The 21,195-nt window shown below is 41.6% G+C and overlaps 8 protein-coding genes and 1 non-coding gene across 9 annotated transcripts; 3 read left to right on the top strand and 6 right to left on the bottom strand.

The window, feature by feature from the left end:
• Nucleotides 1-149: 149 nt before the first annotated feature.
• BCR41DRAFT_353487 (hypothetical protein) lies at nucleotides 150-770 on the bottom strand (the record flags this gene model as incomplete). The annotated part of the gene is made up of 1 exon (XM_022024160.1): nucleotides 150-770. One exon carries the CDS (start codon nucleotides 768-770, stop codon nucleotides 150-152), a length of 621 nt encoding a protein of 206 aa, XP_021881425.1.
• Nucleotides 771-1,447: 677 nt separating this feature from the next.
• On the top strand, nucleotides 1,448-2,931 carry BCR41DRAFT_59950 (hypothetical protein). Its single transcript, XM_022030930.1, has 3 exons — nucleotides 1,448-2,479; nucleotides 2,553-2,657; nucleotides 2,739-2,931. Exons 1-3 carry the CDS (start codon nucleotides 1,588-1,590, stop codon nucleotides 2,882-2,884), a joined length of 1,143 nt encoding a protein of 380 aa, XP_021881424.1. The 5' UTR covers nucleotides 1,448-1,587; the 3' UTR covers nucleotides 2,885-2,931.
• Nucleotides 2,932-4,569: 1,638 nt separating this feature from the next.
• BCR41DRAFT_353479 (hypothetical protein) lies at nucleotides 4,570-5,053 on the top strand (the record flags this gene model as incomplete). Its single annotated transcript, XM_022024159.1, has 2 exons — nucleotides 4,570-4,804; nucleotides 4,889-5,053. Coding segments are annotated over exons 1-2 (227 nt in total), but the record flags the coding sequence as incomplete, so codon positions are not given.
• A 625-nt stretch (nucleotides 5,054-5,678) lies between these two features.
• Nucleotides 5,679-8,335, top strand: BCR41DRAFT_59886 (hypothetical protein). Its single transcript, XM_022030929.1, has 6 exons — nucleotides 5,679-6,665; nucleotides 6,832-6,966; nucleotides 7,062-7,171; nucleotides 7,271-7,374; nucleotides 7,461-7,691; nucleotides 7,773-8,335. The coding sequence occupies exons 1-6, from the start codon at nucleotides 6,170-6,172 to the stop codon at nucleotides 8,215-8,217; spliced, it is 1,521 nt and encodes a 506-aa protein (XP_021881422.1). The 5' UTR covers nucleotides 5,679-6,169; the 3' UTR covers nucleotides 8,218-8,335.
• An 887-nt stretch (nucleotides 8,336-9,222) lies between these two features.
• On the bottom strand, nucleotides 9,223-10,073 carry BCR41DRAFT_422093 (hypothetical protein; the record flags this gene model as incomplete). Its single annotated transcript, XM_022030101.1, has 2 exons — nucleotides 9,223-9,483; nucleotides 9,669-10,073. The coding sequence occupies 2 exons, from the start codon at nucleotides 10,071-10,073 to the stop codon at nucleotides 9,223-9,225; spliced, it is 666 nt and encodes a 221-aa protein (XP_021881421.1).
• On the bottom strand, nucleotides 9,999-10,079 carry BCR41DRAFT_t69. Its single transcript has one exon. It is a non-coding gene; the product is annotated as a tRNA-Ser (tRNA).
• A 1,535-nt stretch (nucleotides 10,080-11,614) lies between these two features.
• BCR41DRAFT_336444 (acyl-CoA dehydrogenase/oxidase) lies at nucleotides 11,615-14,639 on the bottom strand (the record flags this gene model as incomplete). The annotated part of the gene is made up of 8 exons (XM_022022032.1): nucleotides 14,288-14,639; nucleotides 14,020-14,126; nucleotides 13,866-13,894; nucleotides 13,644-13,779; nucleotides 13,254-13,541; nucleotides 13,032-13,132; nucleotides 12,458-12,925; nucleotides 11,615-12,346 (listed from the first exon to the last, which is right to left on the bottom strand). Exons 1-8 carry the CDS (start codon nucleotides 14,452-14,454, stop codon nucleotides 11,615-11,617), a joined length of 2,028 nt encoding a protein of 675 aa, XP_021881420.1. The 5' UTR covers nucleotides 14,455-14,639.
• Nucleotides 14,640-15,416: 777 nt separating this feature from the next.
• Nucleotides 15,417-15,964, bottom strand: BCR41DRAFT_305831 (FAM72 protein-domain-containing protein; the record flags this gene model as incomplete). Its single annotated transcript, XM_022020807.1, has 2 exons — nucleotides 15,417-15,564; nucleotides 15,687-15,964. 2 exons carry the CDS (start codon nucleotides 15,962-15,964, stop codon nucleotides 15,417-15,419), a joined length of 426 nt encoding a protein of 141 aa, XP_021881419.1.
• A 1,869-nt stretch (nucleotides 15,965-17,833) lies between these two features.
• On the bottom strand, nucleotides 17,834-19,141 carry BCR41DRAFT_305564 (S-adenosyl-L-methionine-dependent methyltransferase; the record flags this gene model as incomplete). The annotated part of the gene is made up of 3 exons (XM_022020801.1): nucleotides 17,834-18,573; nucleotides 18,675-18,796; nucleotides 18,945-19,141. The coding sequence occupies 3 exons, from the start codon at nucleotides 19,139-19,141 to the stop codon at nucleotides 17,834-17,836; spliced, it is 1,059 nt and encodes a 352-aa protein (XP_021881418.1).
• Between the last annotated feature and the right edge of the window lie 2,054 nt (nucleotides 19,142-21,195).

The following is a 21,195-nucleotide window of genomic DNA, read 5'->3' as shown; positions in this document are numbered from 1 at the left end:
ATTAATGATAAAGAGGCCCTTTCTTGCAAGAGCTTGCTACGAGATGTGTCAACATCGACTACATCCAGTTCCCTGAGGATCTCTTGGACCTGTCTCTCTGCTATCTCTTGTGTTGACTCTTGACGGCAGCTCGACGCCTTCGTCATATCTTAAGTCTCGGTTGCCACTGAAGTGACAGCAACCTGCGGTGCACTCTGCGAGGCTGCTGCTGACGCTTCAAGTCGTTGCCAGTCTTGTTCCTTGACAAGCATCAGGTTACGACGCTTCAGCTGCTTGAACAATGATGGTTCATGTGCCCAGAATATCTCAAAATTGCTACGCTTCATGGGTTTTCTGGACAAATCGAGCTGTCGTCCTCCCTCTAAGAAGAGGTATTTGCGAGGTCGTACCTCGTCCCCATCCTGATAGAGTGCACTTTCTGTCCGTTCCATGAAATTGCAAAATTCGCTCTCCAGAAAAAGCTTCTTGATTCTGTCTCCTTTTCTGGTGGGGCGCTCCCATGGGACATAGGTGAACACTGGATCATCAGGTGGACCATCTGGGGAAGGCGAGGTCTCGCGACGTGCGCTCTCACCCAGCTCCTCACGAGCGCGTTTTTTACCAGCAGCCTTGTTGGTGGAAGAGGAAACAGTGTTGTTGGAGGAAGACATAATGCAGCAATGTAACAAGCGAGAAAATGATATTTGAATGCAAACGAAGTTGAGGAATGGAGAAATGAGAAGCAAAATGGACCTCAATTTATATTGTTCTCTGAAATATGCCAGGATCATAATAAGTAACGAGGACGAAAAAAAGATATGATCCATTAATTAAAAAAGGGGTAAAAATCTTGGCAATAGTAAAAACCCATTTAAATGACTGCTAATCGCAACATTCTCATTGCTTTTCTCATTGCAGGCAATCTTCATCCTGATTCGTTCCTGACATTACTAATCCCATTGCGTGGTACCTTAGGCGTCATCGTCTCCCGCCAATCAACTAGAGTCCTCGCCAAAAAGTCGTCGACTAATATATTTTATTTGAATTAAATCTGAAAAAACAGAAATTTATGTGTAGGCTTCATTTTCTGTCTAAAAAACGGAGGGTATTTTATTCAATTTAAAAATGTGAGAATTTTTTTTTTGTCTCTAGACTGCCCCTTATTTATCTATTTTAGAGGGGCTGGAAAAATTTGTGTTGGTAAGTGTGTGTGTTGATGTGTGTGTTGATGTGTTGATGTGTGTGTGTGTGTGTTGATATGTGTGTTGGTGTGTGTGCACGTGAAAAAATGTTGTATTATACATGTACCTTTGAAGGAAAGAGGCATATCTGCCACATGACAGGGGTATTTGCTTAAGATGCAATAGAAATCGTCTAAAACTGGAAGTATTCTCAATATAAATATACAGCTTACCCTCTATTCATTTTATTCGACGAAATTTTTTGTATAAGAGTCCAGCCATTTTTTCTCTTTCTTTTTCAGCTTCACTCTCTCTTTTCTCAGCTCTACTCTTCTCTTTTTTCAGCTCCACTCTTCTCTTTTCTCAGCTTCTACATCCTTCTCTTTTCTCAGCTTCTACGCTCTTCTCCATATTTAAAGCGTCAGAAATGCATGGAGGAATATATAGAATGTATAGTTCTCCGTATGAAACCACAGAGGAAACGTCTGACGGAGAAGAACCGCAAATTGTCACAGTGGATGAAAACAAACAAAAATGGTCTCAAATGTCCTTTAAACTAGCGGTGAATAGTTCGGCGTACACTTTTATTATGTCAGTTAAAACACGATGTATAGGAGATAGCAAAGTACTGGTTCATTGCGTCTGTCAGACGTCTTTCAATAGGGTGTTCTCGTTGTGGAGGCACGCCAGGTCTGCCTGCCCTCTTATTCAGGCTACTTTTGCTAAAATACTTGATACAAGTGAGGACTACGTTAGCGAAGCATGCAAGATATCATTTGTTGGCTCCGAAAAACTGGCAACAGTCACCATTCCCGCCAAGATAACTACAGTCACCACTCCCACCACGCTAGCTACAGTCACCACACCCGCCACACTAACTACATCCACCACTCCTCCCGTCACGCTATCTGCGCCAGTCAATCGCGCCGCTCGCGCCAATTTAGCTAGTCTCGCCGCTGAAGAGGGAACTTTTATTTCCAGTAAAAAGTTGGACACACTTATCGAATACATGGAGAAGCAGAATAAATACATGGAGAATCAGAATAAATATATGGAGGAGCAGAAGAAGAGCACTTCCGAAATTAAAAATCTACTGAAGGCCATAGTAGACTTGCAGAAAGGCAGTGATGGTAACATTGTGTACATCAATTTATTTTTTTTTCTTCTTTTTTCTTTTTTATTAATGATAACATTGATAAAAACCGACTATATAGATATTAAAAAACGTGTAAATGTCGGTTCAGTGGAGCGAGCCGCTATCAGGGCTGAACGGACAAATATATACTCTTACTTGGACAAAGGGCAAACGGCCCAAAAAGGTAACTGTGAATTGCGACCTACTTTTTTCTTATTTATTTATTATTTTATTAATGATAGCAAAATATCAAATAGTAATTGGCAAATTGAGTGATGAGATAAGTTTCTCTACCCGAGATCGCTTCCAATTGAGAGATAAAATCGAAAAATTTTCTGACCAAAGGACAGGAGAGAACCAAGGTAACCTTGAATTGTGTATGTTAATCTATCTGTGTTTATTGTCATTATTATTATTTATTAATGATATTGAAAAATCTCAAGGCTTACAGCGACAATTGATCAGACTTAAAGAGGACATGGATTATCTGTACGAGCATTTAAAGATTGACCAACCGAGCAACAAGCGTATACGAACAAAGTATGAGCCAGAAACACCCGATATTTCATTTGAAAATGACCAGGAATAAAAGAGAATGGATCTCACAAATAAATTTATACATTTTTATACATCGAATTTACCTGCTTGTTGATTGTCTCCATTTGTACATTTATACAATAATGTGCATATAAATAAATGTACTTTTTTTTTTTTTTTTTTTTCACTATAACTGTACTATTATAGGCCTATAGATTGATCTCTCTGTTGAGACACCTTGGAAAAAAGGTAGTTGCATGACGAATCCAGCCTTGACAATCCTTTCGGGATATCGACCTGAATGCCTCTTGGAACCTAGTGCGCATGGTTTCGTTCGCCTCAAGACGGCTTCTCTTAAAACTGTTCTTGACCTTCGACCAGCATTCCTCGATTGGATTCAGGAATGGTGAGTAAGGAGGAAGATATTCACAAAAATGGCCTGCTTCTTCTATGAGCTCTCTAACCAGTGGAGACTTGTGAATACGCGCATTATCCATTAGAAAAGTATATCCATGCATCCCTTTAGCCTCCAATATCTCAAGAACCTCACAAATGAAGTCCCTAAAATAGGCCCCGGTTGTTGAACAACCAATTATACCGTCCTCGGATACCTGCGGAGGACGTGCTGCATTTCTACCACGACCACGGCCGCTGTTGTTCGCGACCCCATCTTGATCATCCTCCGCCACTAGCTCTTCATCCGCATCAAGGTCCACTGTAGTCACTGACATACAGATGATCCCAGTCGATGAAATTGCACCTACAACGCTAACATTTCTACCACGTACGGTAGGACGCACAACGTTTACGGGCCTTCCTTTACGGGACCATCCATACTCTCGGATCAGATGCAGGTTAAACCCCGCCTCATCAATGAAAATGGTCTTTTTCTCAAACTTCTCGTGGTTTGTTGGGTTTTGCATCTCTTCAGCAAATCTCTCTCTCGCTGTAAGTACAGCGGGATCATTTCGCTTGTCAGAGACCTTCCTGATCCGCTTGAGTGTGTACTCACACATATTTATGACATAATTGAAAACCGTGGCAAGAGACACTTGGACTTCAGGAAATTCGTCGTGGAGAGCCTTGTGTACTTCCATGAGCGTCGAAAGAGGTTCTTCGTCTAAGAAATCCTCTAAGTACTGGCAGTGTCTTGCTGCCAATTTCGAATCCACTCGACGCTTCTTGGAAGGGAGCTTGCCTGTTTCCCTGTAATGATTAATATATCTATAACAAACTCCCAGGTAAACATAATTGGCAACAATATCCCGAGATATCGTTTAGCACAAGTGGTCTTTAAACTTAATTATTACCTCCAGGCGGTCCTTGGATGCATGTGAACGGCCCTAGCCGCTTCAGCTACTGTACACATGTGTACTGTCCAGTACTCAATCAATCTTTGAGAAGCCTCTTCTGTAATCTTAGAATATGTGGCAGGGGAGTTGCGTTTCCTTTTACGACACATTTCTCTCAGGCTTGGCTCCTCATACCCGTGGCCAAAGTCATTTTCGTCTTGATCAAAAAGGGCCGCAGGTGCCGGATTGCGCTCTCTTTCTAGCTCATCCTCGTCGAATTGAAGCTGCGAATAGATGCAGGTCATTTTAGGCCCTTTTCCTTTGTTATTGTTACTGTCAACAGGCTCACTAATGATAGGCGAGTCAATGACAGGGATTTCAGCAGCAGGCGCATCCAGGGCAGGTGTATCGAAATCAAGCTCGTGGCCAGTATATATGGGGGGCGTCCAAGGGTTGTATGGGTCTGCCTCCTCATCGCTCTCTTCCTCTACAATCATCCGACGAGGGCGAGGCCGCGACGAGGAGGCTATATGGACGAACGAAATGCCGGCATCATAATCATGACGATATAGATTTTGGAGATGGGGTTTGGAAGAGTCACTTTTATTCCCGGAGTCTTGTGCGCGGTGCTGAGGGATGACACTGTCACCGCCTCCCCCCTCGGTTTTGATCTCAATAGCCTATGGATATTGCAAAATAGAGGAATCAATGTTTATAACCAAGAAGATGGAACAAGTTACAAAAGAACCACCAAGACCACATACATTAGAACTGTCATCCCACTTCAAGGCGGCTTTCTGAGCCTCGAGATCTTTGTAGAGCTCGTCGTCATCGGTGTCAACCAAGTTGATAATTTCAGGTTGATTCTTGGTAAGTGCCATAGTGAATTTGAATAAGGTGATTAGGAGTGTTGAAGCGATCTCAGTTGAAGGATACAAGCGGTGGTAACTTTGTCTTTTTATTTTTCTTCGAACCCCAATTCCTTTTATACATGGGCCCATCATTGCATGCTAGCGTGGTACCAATGTGCCAACACGCCAACGCGCCATGATCTTCGCGACGCGTCTTGACATCAAAAAAAAAAAAAAAAAAAAAATGGCGACTTTTTTTTTTTTTTTTTTTTTTTGAATCCGAAGAAAAAAACCCAACGCGGTTGATAATTTCCAGGACGCGCCGATAATATCACAAGGTCCCATGGCTATTTCCGCATGACCATCTGGATAAAATGAACTGCATGGTTGGACAAAATTTGTAAACATTCGGATAAATTTCTCCGCCCTTTTCGGTTAACTTTTTAACTTAACTTTGGACAATTTTTTTTAGTGATTGGAACAATTCAAAATAAAATCGGATAAAGTTTATTTTAAAGTGGATAAAACAATTAGAAACGCTGTATTTTATTTTCAAGTTATTTTGTATCTACCAATCGGGACATCCTGTCGAACCACAGCTAAAAGAATCTTTGCAAAAAAGAAAATTTAGTGACGCATTAGAAGTGCACGTGCACGTATGTACAGAGACGAACACTTCTTGCTACGAATCGCTTTTTTCACAATTAATCCTTCCATGTTAATTACCATATATAAAGGCAAGTGACATAACCCCATTCGTCCGCATAGAACCAAGTAGACCTGATACAACCGCGGCTCTATGAGCTGTACACAGATTTAGCTACTGGCGGTCTGTCAGCCAGGCTGGTTGTGTCTATTTGGAAATTTGACAGGTTGAACATGGCCTTTGTCCTATGACACGCCTTGTGGCCTTTTCATTGATCTATTGTGGACTTGGCAAAACCAGGTAGACTTAATGCAACCACGGCTCTATGAGCTGTACACAGATTTAGCTATTGGCGGTCTGTCAGCCAGGCTGGTTGTGTCTATTTGGAAATTTGATAGGTTGAACATGGCCTTTGTCCTGTGACACGCCCTGTAACCTTTTCATTATGCCATCGCTCGTATAATATCTTATTTTATTTATTACTATCATTTACTGACCAAAATCTTCTCTTATAAGCTGCCTAGTTGTCCCTAACCTCGCAAACTATCATGGAAAAAATAAGACGATCAAAGCAAGATCAAGTTTCTTGGGCGCTTCTCAAAGACCAAGGCGTTGAGCATGTAACTTTCCCGAACTTTGTTCACAAATTTGGCTTTACAAACAGTCGATCTGCCGTATCAGCCTACTCGGCACTTCTTCGAGAGACTCAGATAAACGAAGAACGGAGAAAGAGGCTCAACGAAGAGTTCAAAGATTTTCAAACAAATTCTGCAGAGCTGTTTTGGAGTGAATTGGACTCCAAAGTTGACACTATTCTCAGTTCCAGAAAGGCTGGGATTATGACTAGAGCAGTGGGACTTAAACAAGCCTCATATGATTTCAATCGTCGTTTTGAGGATATGGAGAATACAGAGCAGAGCGCCCCAACTTACCATAACGTCGAAAAGCCTACAGGTCTCAATGATGATGAAGAAAGCGAACAAGGTTTTTTTGACAAGACAGAAGAGATGTCGTTTTCGTCGATATCTAAGCATTTAGAGGATGGTAAAGGACCTCATTTCGCCTTGCTTCTTTTTTTTTTTTATTTTATTTTATCTTATTTCCCTCGGATAATGACGATAACAGCAGCAGTGATGGTAATCAAAATGATGACTATTATTATTAGCATGACTATCTCTTACTAAATAATTGTATACTGATGTCCAAATAGCAAGTAGTTCCATACCTAACCGACAGACAACACCAGCGATTCTTGTTCACCAGTCCCCTCTCCGAGAAAATCAACGTCAATCGCCCCAGTCATCCAAAGCCCAAAGTGTACCCATACTTGCACAAAAAAGGAAAGGTAAAAGGATCCAAGTTCACAATCGGACCCATTTTATGCATTGATTCTTATTGAATCAAAGCGGTATCTAATGTCATGTGGTTGTAATTGAATAGAACACACACAATCCGAAAAGGCAGGCACAAAAACCCATTCTAAGAATAAAAAAAGGGGGGAATCGACCCAGCCCACAGTCACTGATAGCGCGAAAAAAAGAAGAATGGAGGTATATATTCGTTAATTTTATTTGTGAGAATTGCTCGTATAAGAGTTGAGAACTACATTAACAATCGTGTTAATTATTTTGTCATGGTATTATTGTTAGCGTCTCGAACGTTTAGATCAAACAAGATTTTGGAAGCTTACTTCTGGAAGATGTGTTGAAAGAGTCTTATTTGAGGCTAGTATGACAATAAACACAACCGTAAAGTATGGATATAACCTGCTATTTCTTTAAGCTACTGAATTGATTGATAGTATCAGGTATTAACAACTTTCTCATCTAGGATTAGTAGCTATACAATTGACTTCGATTGTCCAGTCACCAAGGACTTATTTACAAGGCAGGAATGGACCGAAATTTCAAGTCGAAATCGATTTAACTTGCCTGAGCTACCTCCCAGTACACTCGAATATCTGCTGAGATTAAGTCAAGCAGCGATCGCTAAACAACCTGTGATCCAAATTCCCATGCCAACTGAGGACCGCGGTTCATGCGAGTTAATCCTGGATACCTTTCGTACATGGTAAATTACGTTAATTTTTACAAATCGGTGGTGATGGCAGTAGTAAATGTCACTGATAACTAAAGTACTTCACCATCAAAGGTGTCGGTTATATAACAAAGCCCCCTCCCCATTTCTCATACAAGATCTGTCAGAAGCCTTCTGGGGCCGGAAAGCATGGCCCCTACTTATGGAGTTATTGGACGACCAAGACAACTTATTCGTAATTGATGGCGAGAAATCTGGACTGGAGTCTGCAATACGCAAAAATCAAGGAAGACATTTGCATTTAGACACCTCAGCATCAAGAAAGCCTACTGGCCGAAAGATGGATCTGGTAATCCGAGATGTTTTGGACAAGAGAGACTGGATGATAGTGGAGAGGATGAAGACTTGGGATATTCACTCTAGTAAATTCCTTAAAGAATCAGGATGGGACCTGTTCCGTGAAACGTATACTATTATGAAACACAGGCTACAGGATACCAGGAATCGAGACTTTGAGGAACATGCTCGCTTTTTTGGAATATATACTGGAGGTCAGTGAGCTTAGGGTGCATGATTATTTTTATTATCACCAGGTTTTGATATGTGAAAACCATTCTATAGACCGAGGATTTAAATCATTCGAGCTGAGACCTTCAGGTGCGCATTCATATGTGTCACTTTTCAAGGAATATCCAGTCTATGACCTTCCAACCTCACTAACCAACATGAGGCCTAATATTCAAGGTGTTGTCCACCTTCTTCAGCTGAGGGTAAGTATATCATTGATGTACATTATAAATTTATAGCAATTTGATCACAACTACTACATTACTATATATAATTGTTTCTTTTGGCTTTTACAACATTATAGAAATGCATGATTGAAACAATCAATTCATACCAAAGCCTTGTCAATAGCAGCTGTCTTGAAAATGAGAATTCTGATATGAGCTGGGTGTACTGTAGTAGTCACCCCCATCTAGATGCTAGAACCACGCTGGCATCATCACCAATCTCGTCACCATATATTTCACCAGAGCACCACCCACTAATTATTGATGGAGAAAGTGTTGACGAATTTAGTTTTAGTGAGTGTGTTGATACTGAAGCTGATGTCGGTGGGCATGAAGTCTAAGTGCCCTATCCCATTACAATTTTCCTCTGATTACCATGACTTCTTACATTTCTCAGAATGAGGGCTTACTTCAGTACTTCGTGTCTAGCAAAATAAAGCAAGATCATTGAAGCAATAGTGTAAGCTATCACTTCGTTGGTCACAAAATCTGAACACCGGTGTCCCAGTTTTTTTGGGCACTAAATACATGTCAGATAAATGCTCTTTAAAGAGGTTAGAATAAAACTGGCCTCAGGAAACCGAGGCTGGTGGGCATTTGACAGTTTTGAGTAATAGAGGGAAAACAAAATCACTATGTAGAAGCTCCAATTTGAAGCTTATACAAAGAAATCCAAACACGAAATCTATTGAGGGTTGTTGCCTGGCGTGGATTGAGTGAGACAGAAGTTGTTTTTATGACTTTCTATGAGGGCGACGTTGGATTTCTTCTTATAAAAAGAATTTGGAAAGTCGCCCATGGTGCGTGCGCGTCTCTAGAAGCTGATTTTGGTTCTCCAATAGTCTTGGATGCACTGTTTGTAGTTGGGATGCTGGAGTCGCCCATGTTGCTTCGGTGACATCGAAACCCTTCCATTGAGCTAGAAGCTCTATGTCATCATCCTCTCCACGACAGTCTAAAGTCTTGGCAATCTTGTATCCTTCTTGCGCTATCTCTGCCGTAGTCTCATCGACAGTGTCTAATATGTTGTGCTGTGAAATAGCAACGGATTAAAATGCCTCTTGTAGCTCCAGAAGACTCCGACCATGATTTAGTTTGACTTTGATGCTGGGAGCTTCTCATAAGCAACCTGATACTCATTGCTGTCTGGAAAGTCAAACACATCTTGCATCCAGAATGTGTGGTGGGTCTGAGTAGCAATATTATGGATCTACACGACTTCCTTGATGTTCATAAGCAGATAACAAAGCTTGAATTGGAGATCAAACGTCTTTGCGTCTGAGAAACGGATGGGAGCGTCGTGTGTGAACTTGGAGAAGGTGGATTGCATGTCTCCAAAGCACCCTTCGATGCTTGACCGAAATCCACCAAACACTTTATTGTAATGTAGCTCTTGGTCTGCCATGGCCATCCCTCTGGTCTTGTGCACAGGATAAGAGAAGTTCTCGTAGGACAGTGGATCTGATGGCTCGACAATTTGTCTAACGAATCCACTGTAACCACCGTCAAGAGCATAGTACATCAAGGCTTCAAGCAAAAGTATATGCGTCAACAGCAGGATTTGAACCTGCGCGGGAGATCCCATGAGATTTCGAGTCTCACGCCTTAACCGCTCGGCCATGTTGACAGCTTGAGGGTGACGTGGAAAGATTCGTCAATGATCCCAAAGATTGACAGAAAATGAACAAAATGATAATAAAAAATTGGACGAAGTGCCAAAAGATAAATTCATAAATGGACAAAGTGCCAAAGGAGGATAATCTGACAAATAGATCACTAAAGGATCATAAATCAACAATGATAGTCCTGGAGAATGCTGCAAAATAGCATCAAAAGTGAAAAGAGGGATCTTTAATAAATACTGATAAGAACGAGCTTGACTTAGTAAAACTACAAATAATAATAAAAGCCGCTCACCTGCAAAATAGCATCAAAAGTGAAAAGAGGGATGCTGTTTTGCAAAGAAGCCAAAGTGATTTAAATACTAGGATTGATAAAGGAAATAATGATAAAAGTACTGAATGATGATGGAAATAATGAAGAAGAGGATACGTAAATAGCAGATTTACGACAAGGGTCATCCGGAATAAATGTAAATATCGTCAGGGCACCCTCCTGTCTAGCCCAGGGGCCGGGTTCGAGTCCTGGTTAAGGCACATAAAGTGAAGCAAAACATGTGCCAGGTCAGGGATTTGCTTGAGTTTTTATACTTTCTCTCCGAGACAGCCTAGTGTTCTCCGCTAAGGCTAAGATCGTGGGTACACTACCCTAAGTCGCCTGGCTGGCCACATGTCTTAGGTATATATTCCACCCCCCAGCCGAACCAGCGGTACATCTGGCAGCACATCCCCCATCCACCCACTTGACTAGGACAGCGATGATCACAAAGTTTGACGGAGTCCAAAGTAGAAATTTCAGACCAATTCCGCAAGATTTGGGTCCACATGCCAGTGGATTTGATCGAATAGAAAAAATTAAAAGTCGTCCTTAGCTAGAGTCGGCACGCCAGCCTCCGCGGCTTTTCACGGGCGCAACAGGCCACATCGGAAGGATGGACTTCGAGTACCGATCACGGTGTACATTGGTAGAGAAAAACATGGATACGAATTGGCTCTTCACAGCCATCCCGTGCGAACTTTGAGAGTTTCGCTTGTTTCATAGTTGAGGGCGATATCATTACTTTAGAGCGAGATTATGAAATAAAATTCCTCACCTCTGTGGGTTCTTGTTAACAGGAAAAAAAAAAAAAATCCGGAATAAATAAATTCATGGCAGTCACGTGATCAATTAAATTTGCGTCTCCCATTTGCAAATAAAGAGGTTTCCTTCAAAAACTAGCTAGGAGACACCTAGAAAGCACCACAGTCAGGCCGGAGCAACCCATTTATAGAGCTAGTATCTTAATAGGTCCTACATGACCTCGTGAGTCCTCGTTATCAAAAAAAAAACCCGTTAAATGAAGATTAGCCAACCCAAATGGCAAGACGGCGTATGTCTGGATCATGTATGTTTTAAATGTTCTGTATTCTGCATAGTCTATCTACATGTTTACAGATATTATTTATTTAATTTTGTATTGGAAGAGAATAACAAAAACCCAATTCACCTTACTTCTGTCTTTGTAGTTTCAGTTCATAGTTTTTTTTTTTTTTTTTTTTTTTTCTAAAGCTTAGCTACTCCGTACTGGGTCAAAATTGGAACAATGTATTCTTTGTATCCGTCAACGACCTCTGTCTGATTAATCTTCTGCTTCTGAGCAGTATCCCAAAGGCGTTGGTAAGCATCTCCATCATAACTTCCCAAGGCGCTGTTCAGAAGCTGATCTGGGAAATCAAACGCATCCACCAAGCCAACTACGTCATCTGCTAATGCAGTTAATAGGCTCTTGATCTGCTGACGAAGTAATTGGCATTGATTTGGTGAAATATAATAATCTTCCAGATAATCACTCAAGGACGTATGGATTGTATGCAGTGCAAAGAGATCAGAGAGACGTTTCAACACATGCATTGTTCCAGAAGACATATCCTCATCCTTGGCCAGAGACAAACTCTCTATTGCACAGCTTGCTATCACATACTCCGATTGGGCATGGTTTAACCGCCAGCATTCAATGTTGAGGTCACTCCAGATGACATTTTCCTGCGAAGCAGCCAAAGCAAGGGTTGATACCAGCCGTCCGGCACGGTGCTCAAAAGCAGCCAATTGGACCTCAGGCTTGAGCCAGTCCGAGGCATCCTGGACTGAGCATCGCTCACTTTGGAGTGCGTCTTGATCGAGCGCCCTGAGCAAGTACTTTGAGAAAGAGGTCAGCTTTTCAGGCTCTGTAGTCGCGGTCTTGAGTTGCTTCATTAAGTACCTTGCAGACTGCTGCGTCAACAGAAAATTATCTCCCTAATCCAGAAGAAAAAAAAAAAAGAAAAAAAGAAAAAAAAAAAGTCAGTCTTACTGCCCTGCTTGATTTAAAAGACGGCAGATCAAATCAACAGAAAATGGATCAAATACCTCATAAGTATTGGAGGGCACATAAGAAGACCAAATATGCGGGATTCCACTGAAATACGAGAACCCATGTCCACCCATCAATTTTCTGCAGTCTTCTATTCCAGTAGCCGCTATTGTAGAACAGGTACTCTTTAATCCTGAACTAATAGAATGCACTTCGGCGAGAGATGAGATATCGCCAACCATAAGCTCTGAAAGCATGCTTTTGTACATGACTTGCATTTTCTTTCCAGCAGCCAGGATAGCGTAGGCTTGAGCAATCATGGGGAATAAGCGAGCCTGTACCATGGGGTAATTGATCACCTGAGTTTCCAGCTTAGGATTGTCGATATCCTTTCGACTGGTTGGTACATGGAACTGACGGCGGACTGTAGAGTAGCGGGTCGCGATAGTTGTCGCACGTCCTAGCACCATGGATGCCTCGCGGACCATTCCAGACCGGAGTAAAATCATTGATCCATAAGAGAGCTATTGGGAAACAGTTGATGTTTGGGCAAGTGGTCGATGTCATGGGCGTTAATCTATATACTTTGATGTATTTTTGTAATTTTATAAAGAAACAAGCATGGCTTACCTTGCTGTGAGGAGGCCTGGTATACTGACCATCTCTGCTGACCTTGGCAAATCGCATGAGCATATTCTCTCTTGGAATAGGATGATGATCAAAGAGGACATCTACATCATATCGTCGGATATAAAAAGATATCAATCGTCAGAACATCTTTTGCTTGAATCTCAGTAATCCATAGATCTACAATTTGCTGGCATTGACACTTTTTTTTTTTTTTCTTCTTACAGCCGTTATCGATTTTTGAAAAGCCGCCATATGCTTTGGGACCAATGTCCCCAGCTTTCACACCGGGGAAGGGACGATGATCTTTGAGCGAGCGAATAGGAACAATAAATCCATGAGGTCCATAATCCTTGCCGTCAATGATGAGACGCGCCTGGATAAATGCATGGGTTGCAATGACGCCTAGACCACCAATCCACCACTTGGATGCAGTAAACGTAGTACTATGAATAATCCATTCGTCCGTATCTTTGTTGAAAGTGGCTGTTGTCTCGAGCCCAGAGAGATTACCTGACGACAAATGTCATGAAATGAAGTAGCAGTAAGAAAAAGAAATATCAAGCCGTCATTTTTCTTTCCAAAAAAAAAAAAAAAAAAAAAAAAAAAACCTACTGCCATGGCCTAGTTCAGTCTGTGCATAGCAGCCGATGATCTGATGCTTCTCTGCCAGAGGTCCCCAATATTTTGCTTGCTCGTCCGTTCCTTGAGCGTAGATAGCGGGAATGAAGGCTGTTTCATGAAGACCTACCTGTTGTGGTCTCATAATTTAATGAGCAACCTATTTAAACAAAACGAACTAACAAACTAAAAAAATTACTAATTTTTTTTCCTTACCGGAAGGTAGTCATCTATGAAATCGAGGCCTTTTTTTTTTTTTTTTTTTTTATGAAGGGAGGAGATAAAGTAACTGCATGTGAGAACTGTGATCTGAGGAAATGAAGGCCAAGCTAATAGCCCTAATAACAAGTAAGCATAGGTTTGTATTTACACATTCGGAATTCCTCGTGAGTAAACTTGTGCTCTTCTCTCAATTGATACAGACGAAGACTCATGGCTAGACCCGTCTTCACATCCTCGACTCGGCTCAGGCCAACTCTGCAAGTTCAAGAACAATAATAATGGTCATAATTATGATCATAATAGTGGTAGCAATAGTAATAACAGTAGTAGATATATTAGTCAATCATTAGGTAATTTGAATAAAATAATAATAACAATAGTAAAAGAAGAAGAGAGTAAGAAATAGAAAGACATGCCTGCGATCAAAGCTAAAGACGGGATCATTAAGCACTATATTAGCAATTTTTCGGCGCCGAGCAATTTCCTCATCCGATCCATAGATATAACGAGTGAGCTCGATGATAGGGAAGGAAGTCTTTGCGCGTGCGGCCGCAAGGTCCTTGCAAGCTTGTGATTCTACCATGATACAACCGAAGAAAAAAAAAGGAAGAAGAAAGGAATACGACAAAAAAAAAGAAATTTAAAATATGACAAAACAAATAAAAAGAAAAGGCGAAATGAGAACTGTGTTGGCGCTGTCGGAAATGTGATGATAACAATAACAATCGTGTTAGACAAGGTGAAAATGTGTAAAGGAAAGGAAAGAAGAGAACAACAGCACAGCGTTTGGCCGGTTCGGATCAATTGTTCAAAAATAAATGTGCCCCTGAACTTATTAATTTATTATAAATTTAAGCCACAAATGATCGGGACGTGTGGGGTAGACATGTCAGGAAATTGCTTTGTGTTCCAAATTTGTGCGCACGTCCATTTGTAGACGATATTTCTGATGGCATATAATGAATACACAAGACATCGTAGAACATTGGTCCCAGTAGACTAGAAGCCATTTCACTCTGTCGTCCCTTCTGTGCCAAAATGGAAGGCGCGGAGTCTGACAATATGTGGAAAATTGGGATCAAACTGTTTTTTTTTTTTTTTTTGACTATTTTGTCTCATGTTATATAATGCAGTAAGCATATTACAAATATTCTATATAAGATTATCGACTTAAAAAATGTTTCAAAAAAGAGTGGTTTGATCAAATCAGAATCATCAACGGCAAATGACTTCGGTCACTGGTGAATTGAGCCACTCATCCATTTCCACACTGGCTGTCAAAGGCCGATCGTCATTTGATGCTGCCGTATCTGCATCAGTATTCACCCTTGATCTGGATCGAGATAACGACGTTGTGCGGATACTGAGAATCGGGACTTCTAATCGTAGTTGGCGAGAGAGTGCTTGGTCATGACTAATGGGCGGCACATTCGCCCAGAGCATCACATCCCCTGTAGAACCGTCTACATTATATATATAATATATATTCAATAGAAGCGAAAAGGGATGAAAGAATAAAAAAAGGCTCAAAGACGAATAGCAAAGCTATATTGATATATATATATATTTACCAATTCGATTTCGTTTGTAATGATAGACTGCTGAAGAATAAAACATCCAAAAATGGCCATTATTCTGATCGTTCAGGCATCCAGAACAAGGTTGTGTAACATGATATCCCACCACTTGGCCACTTGATACATGTGTGTACACAAAGAAAAAAAAAAAAAAAAAAAAAAAAAAAAAAAAGATGATTTAGTCTTGTGTATCTCCAGACAACCACGCAATGTAACCGATATAGCTAAAAAAGCCTACCAGCCAAGGCAGGCACTATCTCGGATTCGACAGGCACAATGGCGTACTTGGCGATCCTCATTCACAAGTTGCAGGCCAGCTGGTGGCATATCGGTTGAATAAAGTTCCTTGGAGTGATCACTGAGCATCACCGCTTTCATAGCTCGCACACACAGTGGTCGGATGCATGCTGCACAAGCAAGTTGATATACTGGCTGGCTAAGGAACGCTGGCCGTGATGAAGGTGTATAATGTTCTTGCGAGGTATTCACGGCCCCTTCCGGATCACCGTATCGCATCTGTTGGGGATGCTGCTGTTGCTGTGAGCGTCGAGCTGACTGCGCAGAGGAGACCCTGTTGTGGTCGGTGTACTGAGGCTGTTGTTGATATTGCTGCTGATGATGCTCTTGCGGGCTTCTTTGGTAAGGTTGTGCTGATTGAGACAGCGACAATGGTCTGGTTGCCTGATGGATGGAGAATGAAGAGAGGGAAGGGGCTGTGGTTAAAAGATTAGATAGTTCATAATGCTGCCTTTGTTGTTGATTATGAGCTGGGTGCTGTTGTGGCAGTATAAAGCTGTTTTGTTGTTGAGATGACCCGGAGGTTACGACTGTAGGGCCGTAACTTTGAGATCGATTATGGTGTGAATAGCGGATAGACTCTGGGTATGGGATACCTTCCAAAGATCTTTCTTGCATTTCTTCATCGTCTTCCAAATCACTCTCTTCTTGGCGTTCATTTCTCTCCATATTTGATGTGTTATCCCTATGTATGTCCTCATAATTACTTATACCACCGTTGGAAAGCGAAATCTGCGCTCCATATCCCATAAATGAATAGGTGTGATGTGAGCCTTCATCCTGTGGTGCTGTGGTTGACTGGATCATGGGACTCTCCCGTAATGTCACCATTCTCTCGAAATCAATCGTTTCAGAGGCCTCGTTAGAGCGATAGCCCTCTGTCGAAATACTTGTGTTCTGCTGCTTCATTTTTTATTTATGGTGGTTATGAAGAGTTACAGTCAAACAGAATTTGTAGTGGTTTTCTCAATCAAGAAAAAATAAAAAAAAGTCTGACCATCCACTTACATTAAGTCGAGACCGCGCAGTGGTTACAGAGTTGATATTTTCAGAAGGACTTGTTGGCAATTCGACCAGCCGACTCAAATTTTGAGGCACATTCAACGTCCTACGCAGACTATGTGAGCCATCGGAGAACAGCTGTCCACCTGCGCGAAAGAGTGCTGATGCTCTCACAGAAAAGCTGGTAGTGTCTGATACGACTGATCGACGAGACTGGGTCTGGTATGGTTGCTGGTGGGTCATTCGAAGGACGAGCTGCAACTATTGCGTCCAACACAGATGGAGAGGAGGATTTGACCCAGTAATTAGACAAATAATAAGGTTAATCTGCCACGCGCGTTGGAGTCAGGTGAGATTGAGGATGGATGCGAGTTCTTTTGGACTTGAAAGTAGGATTGAGGGGGCGTAATCAAACGATTGAGATAGGGCGTCCGATGCAGGGAAGAATATAGGAATATAGGGAGAGGAAGAAAGATACAATAAAGGAGACAAAGAGAAAGAGAGGAAGACAGGTTTTTCCTCAATTACACACTCAGCTCTGCCAAATGACATGCACTGTGTACGAGCACATCACCAAACTGACGGATGGATGATATGTGTTTTGGTTTTATTACAAACAAACACATTTTGAGGTGCTCAAGTTATTCCACCTTGCTCTGAACCACACTGCCACTGCGTCAAAAAAGAGTAACACTCGGTCAGAAACAGTAAGAAAAGGAGACAGTAAGGGACATCCGACTGATTCATATCGGCTTGGGTCTCATATTATGTCAAGTCAAGAGGAAAAATTGGTCACATCGATCTTTTTTATGATGTGGCCACATGTTTTGCAGTCTGCGTTCTGTTTTTTAATTAATTTAATGATACTCTAAAGGGTGTTCGATGGTGGCGTGTTAAAATAAGGAAGATGGGCAGTACAAAGTGCTGTATACATTAAATAAATTATACATTAAAAATGACAGTCGTGAGATTTCATGGACGTCAACCCTCGGCCATGGTGTCATTACACCAATGTCGAGCCAATGTATCACATCCTATCACAATCGAGCTTCCAGGCCTGGCAATGTGTTGGCATTGCATTACCAATTACATTACTACTGGTTGTCGTGCTGAAATGCCTTGTATTCCACCAATGATGGATGGATCTGTTTGAGACGATAGAGTCGTTGATGCTACTGGTGACGTAGAGAGATGTTCCGTTGGGTGAGGTTTTACACCCCATGCGCAATAGCAATTGACATAACATTGGTAGTCCTCATACTCTACAAAAATTCTTTTGATCATGCTGTCATACTGGGCATCTGTCATTCCTGTCAGCTCCTTGAGCCAGCCCTTCAGGCTTGACCAAAGTCCAGCCATGTTTTCACGCATTAGTTGGCCAACTTTTTTACCCCAGGCACCAATTTCGATAGAGGTATGGCTAGTTTTGACGTCTTTGATGCCTGCCTCCTGTAGCAAAATATCAAGCTTCCTTGCCACTTTGGGATCTAGCCCTTTGGAAATGCACCCTCTTTCAAGGACATCCAGTATTTTAGTAAGCTCTGGACCGTTGGAGCTTGTTGCAACTGGCATCTCTGTCAGCTCAATAATGCCACCTGGTTTGGTGACGCGCACCAATTCCTGAACAATGAATGGCCAATCTTTGGCAGGATAGGCCAAGATCATAAATCTCTGATAAACAAAATCAAAGGTATTATCCTCGAATGGCAGGCCTTGAATAGCATTAACAACCTGGAAGCGACAATTGCGAGGTCTGATTTCTGTTGGCCAAACAGCGGATATGTCGATACCTGTGAAATTGGTTTCGGTATGTTCCGTTGACATTTCTATGAACAGATGGATAAATGGTGTTAAATGATTGGGTTTAAAGGACTGATAATCATTTGGACTGGAAATGAAACCAATGTTGTGTGTTGAAAGTACTTACCTAAAATCCATGTTCCTGGACCACAACCAACATCGAGAACATCTTTGTGAATCTTGCCATCAAACTTGGCGCGCGTGTTTCCATTAAACGCGTGTCGAATAACATAATGCTGAAGGTGAAGTCTGAGAGAGTATCATAGAGATGCAAAGAGAAAGAACAGAAAGAAATATAACACAATGGCTTAGTAAACTTACAACGATAATTAAAACAATAAACTATTAGCTCGAGTATGAAGCATTAACCTAAAATGTTTGGGGCCATGCATCTCACCTATCCATTTCATCAATATCATTTGGAAGTACATAGACGGCATCCTCGTTGTTGTGATGGCGCCTTCCATCAATCCAGCGGAAGTTTTGCTGTGCAGATTTAGCGCCGTTAGTAGAGTGAATGGTGTTGGCACGTTGTTGATAAAAGCTCTCGTTGTTGGCGGTTGAAGCAATGACGGAAGGGGTGTAACCATTCATAGCAGGGATTTGGCTAAACTCCTGAGCGCCACGCGCAAACGAAGTGTTACTCTCTAGGGCCAAGCGAGCAGACAAATGGTCTGCCATTTGCTGCTCACTCAATTTACGCTGATATTCACGTTGGAGTTCTTGCTGCGTCGGCCTGGGCTTCTTGTGCAGACGCGCCTGCAAGGAGGACTGGCTGCTGCCCATTGTTGAGAAATTTTTCGGTGTTGGTGAAGAGCTTTGTCGTTTGAAGAAAGGGGCAGACGAAAGCAGATGAAAAGAAGGATATGCTCGAATAAACTGCGTTTGAAGATGTGATGGATAGCTTATTAAACGTAGATGGATAGATTGGGTCTATTTTTTTTTTTTTTTTTTTTTTTTCCCTTGCCTCCTGATGTCGTAAATGTATTATTGTATTAGTAGTTCAATGATTGAATGATGCAATGATGCTGATGAATGAGTGAGTACACGATATCAGAAAAGTTTTAAGCTTAGTTGACAGAAGGTTAAGGAACTGGTTTGTGGGGAGGATAGATTAGAGGATAGGCAGAGTACGACTATAAATTATATGAATGAATGACAGAATGAATGAATCTAGGGATGATGAGGAATAATGATAAGGATGGCGTGTTGAAAATGCAACAAGGCGTTAAAAGAAGGAAAGGAGACGAGAGAGTAAGTTAATGCAAAAGTCAAGAATCAGGCGTCAAGGTGTGTATGGACACATGTGAGTGGGTCATAGAGAGGTGTAGGTGAAGAAAAGAGACAAGGCAAGAGATAGAGGTGAGAGAGGAAGAAAATGACAAAGAGAAAGTGAGCATAGAGTTTCAAGAGAGAGAAAATAAAAAAAAATTATCGAGAGCATCGAGAGCTGGAGAAAAAATCTGAAGAGCACACATAAAAAAACAAAGAGAGAGAGAATCTCAGCATCATCTTTGCAAAAGGGCTGTTTTGTCGCTCAATTAAACTAGTCAGCCTTAAATATCAGGACACCATGATGCATGCTCATGGTGCAATATGCAAAGTATGTAACAACAAATAACAAATTGAATTTATCATGCATGAGGGAGAAGGATGGTCAGAATCTGGAGTATTTGGGCGGGAAATAGCAACAACATGCTGTTTGTGTTCATGTCTTATTGATTTTCATACAATTGTTCTAACAATTGGGGCATGGTCCTGTACAACATTTCTTTGCAATTGTTTGGACATAACATGCAATACACCCCCAGAAAGAGATATTGATCGAGCATCAGTATATACACAGCCTGTAAAAGAAGATTGACAGCGACTGCAGATGGTGTCCGTTAGAGACTTATAATTGTTGTCCCCGATGGTTCGTTATTGCTCTCACTCTCTTATAATAAAAAAAAGGAGACACATTAGATCACAAATGGGCGAGGAAAAGGCGTCCGTAATGTGTCACACTCCGATGAGCTTACTCTACTTGAATGTACATGCAGTACTGACCTACCAAGTATAGCCACTAAGAAATGAAATGAGAGCAACGGACAATTACACTTGTTGAATGTGCTTTATGTTGTCACCTTGGGTAGAATCCTCGTAGCATCGGTGCGCCCGACGCCAAGAGCTTTAGAGCAATATGGAGGTGGGAGGAGGGACCAACAGGAGGTGGGGACTGGATTGTCCATGAAGAGAACGAAAAGAAGAGGGGACCTGCGCTCAATGACCGGGCGAGCAAAGCAGGATCAAAGTGATCGATTACACTATCGACATTTACAAGCTAATGTAAGGCACCAGTCTACTCTGTAAATAAAGATCTCCCTCCCTGTCCAGCTGATATCGATTGTATGCATGTATGTACCGAACCGTTTGAAATAGGCTGAAGCATCGCACCTATCAATGGTGGTCTAGTCGAGATGGAAAGATAGCACTCTGGTTTCTCAGCAGATCAATGTGTTGGGGACTCGTTCTCTAGAGTATAAAATCAAACTGAAGCCCTAAGATTTTATTCAAGTACCGCAGCACATTCTTATATATGATTCAATCTGTCTTTCAATGGTACTCATAGCCAGTAGGACAGTTTAGCTCATAGTCCAACCACCATA

The sequence above is a fragment of the Lobosporangium transversale genome, assembly GCF_002105155.1.
Source record: "Lobosporangium transversale strain NRRL 3116 chromosome Unknown BCR41scaffold_18, whole genome shotgun sequence".
NCBI classification, from domain to species: domain Eukaryota; kingdom Fungi; phylum Mortierellomycota; class Mortierellomycetes; order Mortierellales; family Mortierellaceae; genus Lobosporangium; species Lobosporangium transversale.
The sequence above is the reverse complement of the archived record's forward strand: the minus strand, read 5'-3'. Positions and strand labels throughout refer to the sequence as shown.